Source organism: Rhamphochromis longiceps, linkage group LG7 (assembly GCF_057381845.1).
Source record: "Rhamphochromis longiceps isolate RC_006_pf linkage group LG7, R_longiceps_female_GT1.1, whole genome shotgun sequence".
NCBI classification, from domain to species: Eukaryota; Metazoa; Chordata; class Actinopteri; order Cichliformes; family Cichlidae; genus Rhamphochromis; species Rhamphochromis longiceps.
Window position 1 is genome coordinate 37435135 of NC_140563.1, and position 10453 is coordinate 37445587.

The 10453-nt window shown below is 41.8% G+C and overlaps 1 protein-coding gene across 1 annotated transcript; it reads right to left on the bottom strand.

Moving 5' to 3' along the window:
* Positions 1-6122: 6122 nt before the first annotated feature.
* Positions 6123-7064, bottom strand: LOC146665797 (general transcription factor II-I repeat domain-containing protein 2A-like). The gene has a single exon (XM_085410957.1). The coding sequence runs from the start codon at positions 7062-7064 to the stop codon at positions 6123-6125; it is 942 nt and encodes a 313-aa protein (XP_085267083.1).
* Positions 7065-10453: the final 3389 nt, after the last annotated feature.

Consider the following 10453-nt stretch of genomic DNA (forward strand, 5'->3'; position numbering starts at 1 on the left):
TCCTAAGTGGCAGTAATTAAAAACATTTTGTGATATTCACATATTCACAAATGTCTCATACTTGTCAATCAAAATATAGATGAATATATTCACCATGCAGGGAAATAACAATTCTTCACTTAAAAATAATACAGTTTAAGTATAAAATATTTCATGCATATTCACTTTTAATGCATTTTCAATATCTCCCCTTGCTCCATCCAACAATATAAAGAACTCATTCGTTAATACTGATAATGCTTGCCATGTGTCTTTACTGTACCTTATGTCAAATAATTTCTCTGCTCTTTCATCAAAAGTATATAATTATCTTATAGCTGCTGCTATCAGCTCTGCTAATATTTTTTGCAAATTCTTTGCATCCACACTACTGAAGATGCTCCGTATACAATATCTTTGTCTGTCGATATTTTTTAAATGGAAACTTACCTAGTAAAATACATATGTGCATGTGGCACCTATGCTAATGATCCAAACCCTGGAACCAGCACCTCCTTGCAAACTTCCGCAAAAATTCTATTACATAACATTAAAAAACAAAAGTTTGAGCACGCAATAATTGTAATAGTCTGGCCTAAAAAATAAAATCAAAAGTACTCTACTACTTTATATTTTTGGACTATATCAATATCATAGACAACAGGAACGAACATGTCTTTTCTGCAAATTACTGGGCAGCCAGTTATTAATTCACCCCATTGGATGAACTGCCGTGAAAAAACAAACAAACAAACAAACAAACAAACAAACAAACAAACAAACAAACAAACAAACAAACAAACAAACAAACAAACAAACAAACAAACAAACAAACAAAAAACAAAACCCTGATTCATGATGCTACTAAACCATGCACTAACTTTTGATAATTTATTTCATGCCATCCTGTGGTTGATGTGCTATATATTACCTTACCTTTAACGCCCACATTCTGACCTACAGCTTGACTTGGAGGTCACACCCCTTTGCACGGTCACTGGGTAAATATTTCCTTCCTGATTCAGCAAAGCAACGTCAGCTGGGAGGGACAGACTGGCTTTGGATTTCAGGGGCTGAGCCAGACAGACTTGTTTGAGGAAAAAACACAAAACAAAACAAAAAAGATGATAAAAGAAGCAGTAAAGGCTGGTTGGTTGTTTTCTTAATGTACCAAGGAGTGGGATGATTGGCCCAAGGAAGATCTCTGTATGTCAATCTTCTTAAAAAGCAAGGTCCATGCTGCTTCAATTAATTTCTGGCCTTGAGGGATTCTTGACCATTGCTTGGGGCTCCAGAAGTACACACACACCACATGTGAATGTAGGAAATTTGAAACCGTTTAAACAAATCAGTGAAGAATATCAGTTACTTGGATTCCTGCTGTCATTCAGTCTCTTACCCTGCTGCACAGGCATTTGTCTCCATTTGATTGACTATGTTGTCGTTTGCAAAAGTAGGAAGAAAGAGAGAGACATTTCTCAATGTATTAAGACAAAGTACTTGCACATTATTTCTCCTAGCATAAAACCACGCTGCAAAATTATTGCAATCACATGTAGCTGGCTTTTAAGTTGAATACAGCTAATAAGCTATTGGCTGTCTGTAGGACCTCTGACATTTGTGTGAGTGCATGTGGATCTGTCTAGCAGACATGCACGTGTAAAACACAGATGGTCAGATGTAATAAACATGGCCAGTGTTTTTGGCTCACATAAAGGGCATGGCGCTGGGGTTTTATTTCATCACAGCCTTGGGGCATTAATGTGTTCATCCAGACTCTCAAGTGGTCTTTATGAGGGAGAGGAGGGAAGCCTGTTTCCACCTTGTTTGAAATCTTTTTTTTTAAACAGGGTGTGGCAATAGGGAAGTGCTGGAATAACGGAGGCCATGGGGAGTAGGGAGGGAATTAAGGTGGCTTCCAATTGGTGCCGGATGTTTGAATAGGGCAATATGACAGCAAGGGCCTTGTGACAGAGGCCTGTTTAGAACCTCAGTTGAGCAGGCTGCACTGTGAAGCAAGTAACCACATCTGTTTTCACTCAAAACAATCAGAGACCAGCACTGCAGGCAGCTTGTGCCTGTTATTAAAGGCTTTCTGGGGCCTGCTGAGGGACGGCCTAGACGCAGTGATTTATCCACTCTTTGGTGAGTGGATGAAGACAGAGTGTGATGTATATGGACATGGAATTCCAATCAGTGAATCTTGCCAGGACACCTACCCTGAAAGCATGATGAATTGAGGCTGTCTTCTGCAACAGTATGAAACTGGTTCTCACATTCTGGATTAGAGAACAGATTTCACTATTAATGGCTGTATGTCAAGATTGTTTTCTGTCATTGCCCATAGTGTCTTACATGGTTCAAATCCAAAGATATGAAGGGTAGGTCGGCAAATCTTTTGACATTCGCTGCTTACTTATTGTTATAAAAGCAACAGCGTGAAAAACGTGCCTTGTGGGGCAGTGTTGCCTTATACATGTGGCCTGATGTGTACAAGGCGACACTGCCAGGCTGTGGCTTACTCAGCAGTCTAAAGTTTTTCAAAGCTTGAATAAACAGCTTTGTCTCAGCAAATTACCTTCCAGTTGTCTCTTTTAGACATTTGAAGGTAAAACTCATGGAAACCAAAAAAAAAAAAAGATTCTGTGCATTTCCTTAAGACCCAGTCTAGTTCATTGGAATCCCAAAGTGGGCTTTTAAATAATTTGAGGAGAGCCCTCTGGAAGCTGAATAATTCACAGCAGCATGATGAAGTCTTTAGCCAGCTGGGTGTTCCATTAGTAGACTCACTACTCGACAGCTCTATTGCACAGCGGTTCTAGCAGAGGGACGGAGTGCTGGGGAGATGAGTGTGTCTCTGTGAGGGGAGTGTAGGAGAGGGGGGAGGGGGATCATCCCATCCTCACTCTGCCCACTTCAATTACATCAGCCACAGGCTCCACACATCAGAATCAGGCACCGTCTGCCTCTTTTGCTTCAGACAAGTTTGTCTCCACCACACCCAGCACGTGCCAGCCATTCAGCATTTGCTAACCAACCTCAAAGGACCCCAGTGCTGGGCATGTGAGGAGAAGAAGAGGGTGGGGGGGTGTAGTAGTGGTGGCGGAGAAAGGTTTGCCCACTGAGCACTTCACAGTGCTGAGTCTTGACATCTAATTCTTCTTGCTATAGAACCCAAATAGACAGTTTTAGGTGTGAAATGGCTGCTGAAGTCAGTAGACCTGTTCTCGTCCAGGTAGTCGCCATCACTGGGAACAGTTCTTTGGGACAGACTGTTGAAAAATGCTGCTGTGGCATCATTACCAGCTTAGCTCATATAAACTGTGCTGCCAGAGGGAGGTATTAAAACGAATGGACATAGCAGATCAAACTCGCTAGCTGTGAGTAAAATCTACTTTCTTCTGAGGCATCAAGGAAAATAGGATTTTCTGCTGGGGATATCTGCCTGGTTACTGTCTCTCCCACATGCCAATTATTTGTGAGCTGGTAACCATGGTTTGAAATGTGATTCAGACATTTATCTCTCAGTGAGTTGCTATACCATACAGGTACACACGCATTGCCAGAATTCCATTCATTATAAGAAATAATGCAGAATTCCAGTGCACCCTGTGGTGCCCTATAGTCGTCCTTGTGTTCTGAGGATGGTTAGTCTATCCATTCAAGATATCACTCAGATTAACCTTGCCTGCATTCCCAAGGCCCGTCTCCTTGTCTATACATAAACCCTGTCAACTCTTCCCTGAGTGACAGAGTATGCAGCCTTACCTTGTGCTGCCAACCACCCACATTCATAACATCATCACCTTCACTTGGCCATGTCACTCCTCTTGTGGGAGAAGGATATCCTCCACCCTTCCCCTCAAGGACAGCTGGGTAATGGTCCTCATCCTGACTTCTAGCTGGGATGCAATCACCTGTCGTTCTTGTTCTGTACGGCACAACCCAGAAGTGAAAGACAATACAAAAGGGGAATAAGTTGTTTTATTGAAAGGAGGCATATGCATTGCAGGGAACTGCAGTTTAGGTTTGACATTACATTAATTATCATTCCACATGCTTATGTATCAGTACTCTCATTTTATTGTACCTTGTTTGTTTTTTTAAATAATTTTTCCCTTACATGTTTTTTCCTAACAGAGTGAAGTGGTAAAAGATGTTTTATACTGTTTCTTTATTATAAAGAAGAAATTGTTGCTTATACTTTTTTTTATATATAAAAAAGATGTTTAATTGATATTTTATTTCAAGTAAATAAATAAAACTATCGCTTGTTGCTTATACTTTTATTCTAACTGTCGGACTTGGAAAAACTCTAAAGCTTGGTGCAGCTTTCACTTGCTTCTAGATACTATTTAGTTACTGTAAAAAGTTTGAATTAAAATGAGCCTCACTGAACCACAGAATAAAACTTTTTAGTAGTTGCCTCAAGCTTATATACCAGGCATGCTGCATGCTACCTGCCAAGCATAAAGCTGAGATCAAAAGAAGCCAGTGTCTAATGATGGTATTCAAAACCTTAGCAAGATGTAGAGATCAAAAGATTATTCCTAGAAGGAAGAGTAGGTATATAGTGGACTTTAAATAATCACATGCCAGAGAAGGCATAGCTGTGTTCCTCTCTGTGGTGTATGTGCAGAGAAACAAGTACAACAAGTTTTATATTGTACATGGCAATTATTTTTCTCCATTTATCTCTTAAACAAAATTGCACTTGCAGAATACAGTTTTTTTTTTCTTTACATCATTCTTTATTTTATTTTATTTTTTTTGTTTTGTTTTAGTACCTTTTCTAGTGATGGGTAGTTGATGCCAGACATGGATTCTATAGTTTAATGGTTTATCACTATTTACCAGTAAATTGAAACAATACAGACCATCACCATACAGATCTTCCTCTTTAAGCTGAGGACTCCTGCATTGTGTAAGTCTAGACTAGACTGTGATTAAAATTTAACATCTGCCAAAGTTCTGTAAATCTTTCATTTTCCTCTGGGGCACAGCGTGATGACTCTAGTGAACACTAATGAACATATAATGAGCTGCAAATAGCTCTCCAAATGGTCTGGTTCCTACACTGCATCCTGTGTCCCTAGATTCATCTCAGCTAAAAAAAAAAAAAAAAAAAAAAGTCAAAACAAGTAAACAAGATTACTTCATCTGATCACCCAAGATACTCAAGATTTGTGACACAATGTTATATAGCAAACAATCCTAATTTGGATATGACTGAATTTGTTCTCTTTTGTGACTGCGAACCTCTTGGCTTATAAAGCAAAAAAAAAATCCAGAATATAAAAAGAATGTAATTCCTTAAATCTTCATTAATCACAATGATGACAGCATATCGATAACTAAGAGTGCTTTACCCTATTGAGACCGCGTCTAAAATCTCTTAATCCATCACCAGCTTGCTGTATTCCAAATTCCCAAATAGTCAGCTCTTGCATATGATGCAAGCGGCTTTTTTAAAGGGTTTGAACTCCCTCCAGCACTAGGCAGAGAGTGAAAATGACAGAGGGATAACAAAATGTAGAACAGGGATAAAGAAAATTGCTTTAATTCATGTGTTACCTTCTCCAGAAGCCTACCTAAATCTTCTGTCTGTTAATAAGAAACACTGACGTAATGCTGACTGCTGGTGGAATATCATTTCCATCACAAATCTTTTACATGCAACCCCAATTTTTAAGCTCTTGCCTTTGAATGAAATGTCAAGTGTAGGCCTTAGCCCAGGGGTGGCCAACCAGTCAGAGACCAAGAGCCACTTTTTTTTTACTGTGTTACCGCAAAGAGCCACATCATACGCATGGGCACACATGAACATCACCCATCCTTTCCTCCCTCTCTCTCTCTCTCTCACTCACACACACACACACACACACACACACACACACACACACACACACACACACACACACACACACACACACACCTCTGCTCAGCCAGATTTATTGTAAATGTCACACACCAACATGATAATGACAGAAATGGACTCCTACAGTACTAAAACCACAGGCCAGTCATTTTCAACAATGAACATTGTGTGCACTGTCTCACACACACAAACTCTCAGTTCAACCAAGTCCACAAACAAAAATATAATAATCTACAATAGCATTTACTTTTATAATGCATGTTGTTTAGTGGGACTTCTGGCATTCCTTGCCTTGAACAATCCTCTTTAAATCTGGCTTGTATTCCGTTGTTGTCACTCGAAGCAATTCTTTCACATGTGTGTCAGTCAGAACAGATCGATGCTTTGATTTCACATGTTTTAGGGTAGAAAACACAGACTCGCAGACGTATGTTGACCCAAACATTGACAGTATCTTAAGCGCAGCCCGTTTGACATTGGGGTATTTTTCCATTGGCACACTTTTCCAGAACTCAATGGTCCCTTCCCTTAAAGCAGGTTTCAATTGGTCCTCTTCACAAAGATCGATCATCTCCAACTCAGCCGCAGCTTCATCTGTGACTAGCGGGACTTTCAAACAGCCGGTCTCTGCATTAAATGGGTCGACGAGGAACGTAATCTGTGGCCTTTTCAATTGTAGATCATGGAACCGGGTCACGAAGCTTTCGTGCAAGTTTTCAATCAGCGTTGCATATCTGGCTCTTTGCTTACTCAGGGCAGCACTGGCGACTTGCCCGCTGGCTTTTAGCAGAGTGGGAAAATGCGTTAAATCTCCCTTTTGAATATGTGTCTTGAACAGCTTCAGTTTGTTGACAAACGCAAACACACTTTGCACTAGGTCAGGGAGCATTTTTAACTTACCCTGCAGGGTCAGGTTCAGTCTGTCCAAGTGACACAGCATGTCGACCAAAAAGGCCAGATCCATAATCCACTTGAGGTCCGAGAGCTCGGGATAGTCCTTGTCCTTCTTTTCCATAAACAGTTTCACGGCATCCAAAAGCTCAAAGAAGCGAGAGAGTACCTGGCCTTTTGACAGCCACCTCACAGTGCAGTGCAGCGGCAGGTCACCTGGAAGCCCTTGGTCCAGCTCAGCGATGAGATTCTTGAATTGCCTGTGGTTAAGCGCATGTGTGCGGATATAGTTGACGATTTCCATCACAGGCTTCATGACGTTATCTAAATTCAATGATTTAGACACGAGTTGCTCCATGTGGATGATGCAGTGGAAATTCCAAAAGTCAGGAATAGTTTGGTCAGCTTTGCACAGCCCCACAAGCCCGTTCACAGATCCCATCATGGCTGGTGCTCCATCCGTGGCTATTGCAGTTAATTTCGTTATGGGCAGATTTGCTTTTTCAAATGCAGCCATCATGGTTTCTTTCACATCTATGCCACGGGTTCTGTCTTTTAATGGCACAATATCCAGGAGTTCTTCTTTGATCACACAATCGTTTGAAACAGACCGTGCAAATATTGCCAACTGAGGCTTGTCTTGTATATCACAACTCTCATCCAATGCGACACTAAAATACTCACATGCTTGAAGGTCAGAGTGCAACTGTGATTCAATAGCCGTGTTAATGTCCGATATTCTGTGTTCAACAGTGTGGCGGGACAGTTGGACGTCTGATACCATGCGTTTTAATTTGTCGTTTTCAGGAGACAAGATTTCAACAACATCACTGAGGCATTTTTTAACGAACTCCCCTTCATTGTATGGCTTTTTAGCCCGTGCAATGTTCCAAGCCAGCTGATAGGATGCGAGCGTTATGGTCTCTGACCGCTTCGTAAATTTTTGGAAAAACTGTATCTGCTTTTCTGCCTGACTTTTCAAAGTGGCCAACTCGTGCTTGCGAAGTTCAGTCCCTTTTGGAAATTCCTGGTCGATGTTAGCATGGAGTGAGCTGAAGTGGCGCTGAAGATTTGAAGCTTTGAAATGCGCTAATGACGTCTGACATATAAGGCAGAATGGCTTACCATTGCGTTCAACAAAAAAATATAAACTCTCCCACTCTGTTAAAAACGTCCTGTGTTCATCTTCATATTTTCTTTTTGCTGTGCATTTTTTTCCTGCCATTTTAAGGGCGAACTTGCTCCTACTGGGAAACTTTGCGGTATTTTCATCTCACACACATGCGCATTTGATGAAAATACCGTATTGAACTCAAGCGAAGCGAACGCGCACATTTTAAAACAACAACATAAAAAAAATCAAAACACAAACATAAACTTTGATATGAACGTAAGAGCCGCATGAAACCAGGCAAAGAGCCGCATGTGGCTCGAGAGCCGCGGGTTGGCCACCCCTGCCTTAGCCAAAGGACCTCGCCCTCAGAGCCGCTACTGACCAGCAAGAGTTCAACAATTCTCCTATCTATTATTTGACTACATAACAAAGGGAATTAAAGAAGTCCTCACTTCTTTCTTCTCACTCACACACACACACACACACACACACACACGCACGCACGCACGCACGCATGCACACACTTTCATTTAGTTTTAATCTGCACAAAACAGCTTCCTTTTTTTTTTTTTTTTTTTTTTTTTTTCCTAAATGACATCAGAAACAGCAGTATGCGACATTACGTGATGGCAGAGCTTCAGTTCATCCTTTGTCATTTTTTTTTTTTTTTTTTTTTTAATAAATAGGACAGGGGGAATGAATGAGAGAAAGAGGGGGAGAGAAAGAAAGAAAACCAAAGGGGAGAAGAGACGGTGAGAAGGGGGGGGAAGAGAGAGAAAAAAAAAAAAGAACTCCTGGGTCACCTGTATGGAGAAAAAAAAAAAAAAACAAACAAAAAAAACAAACAGAGGAGACAGCAAACAACAAAGAGCAACATAATAATAGAGAAAACAAAGCACCATCACAATAAACTAGCTAGTCATAGATATCAATATTTACTAAATAATAAACGATATTGTGCAGCACGCAAGATAGACAGCGCACAGTGTGCTTTGAGGCAGCAGCCAAGAAAGCTTTAGTCCGCGTCTGTGAATACCCATGTGTGCATACCTGTGTGGATCAGCATGCTTGCATTCCAAAGGTTTCTCCATGTAATGATCTGCTAGGGAGTGTGGGGGGGCCACAGCCCCGTCCTCCAGGGTGTGAAGCGGGTATGGAGGAGATCAAAACTCCAGACATCCAGAGGCCCCCAGAACACAAGAGACCATGGAAGACCAACAGAGGGGCAGCCGCGCCACTGTTCCAGTAAGAGCCGAGGAGAGTCCCAGATGAGGGCTCGCCCAGCAGCCGCGGAGCAGAAGTCAGGGGGAGTTGCAGTGACGCGCCCGTGAGCTCCGCCGGCCCCCAGCTGTGCCTGAGTGACCGAGCCCCAGGCCGAGAGGCCGGGGGCACCCCACCTCCAAAGGGGCCCGAGCGAGCCCCAGGCCCCAGGCCCCGACAAGCGGCCGCCAAGGAGTTAGCCGGTGTGTACCCGGACGCCCACCCCCAGACACAAAGAACCACCAACACACCGACACCTGAGGGAGTCCGCCACCGGCAGGGGAAGTGGTGGTGGGTGGAGATAGGCCTCCAAACCTTGGAGGCCTAACAAAAACAGCTTCCAAAAGGTCTTCCTCAGCCAGTCATTATGATTGTCAGTATGTGAGTATGTGACTGCTAATTCAGCACTTTCCCTGTCAGCAGCAGCATGTGACTTTTCACATTATTTTCCAGTGACTATATAAACCACTGCATGCCAGAAATAGGGTACCTGTCATGTGATGGCAGAAGCCAATTCAAATACTGCCCATGCATCATCATCACTTGTGAAGATGCTCGACGCATACCCATGCAGCAGATTTTCCACAATAAATTGTGTCCTGTGGCCCTATTACTCTACTCATGCCAAGCTGTTGAAAACCTTAATGAAGCTATTGTATTTGTCAGGTGGTTGTTTATGTGAGTATGAGGGCACTCTGCCAAGTTATGTGATGCTGTTAATGTTTGCGTTAGTGCCTGTTACATTATCTGTAAGTCTTGTATGATTAAACTGTGGTGCATTCACGTAGGTACACTTGTGTTACCTTATTTTGATGAATGTGTTTAGGAACCTGGACTGATCTTGGATGGGTAAAGGCCCCTTGATTTTCTCTGTGCTTGCTCATGTTTTGATTTATGCTTATACAGCTGGGGTAGGGACCCACGCATTAGCTCTTTAAATAGGTCCCAAAGGCTTAAGGGTGCCACTGGAAATATGCAACACTCACCCTCCTTGTTTTATGTTTTTTTTTCTTCCCTTCGGTAAATTTTCAATTTTTTTTTAGAATCCTCAAAATGTTCACGGTACTATTTCAGTCCCCTTAGTTTGACTTTCATTTACATCCATGGACAAAATGAAAACTGAGCAAGACATGCATGAAGAGTAAAGAATGAATTCATACACAGCATTTTCTCTTAAGGTAAAAAAAAAGAAAGAAAAGAAAAAAGTTTTGATTGATTGGAGAAAACCGAGAAAACTGGCAGCAGACTAAAATACCCACCTCTGTGGGACCCAGAGAGTGTTCTTTAATCTTCCCATGAATCAAACATAAATTGCTCTCTGCAGTGGTTTA

Bases quoted from the DNA above. Each gene is read 5' to 3' on its own strand.
- LOC146665797 (XM_085410957.1), bottom strand. From the start codon at position 7,064: ATGAAGCCTGTGATGGAAATCGTCAACTATATCCGCACACATGCGCTT.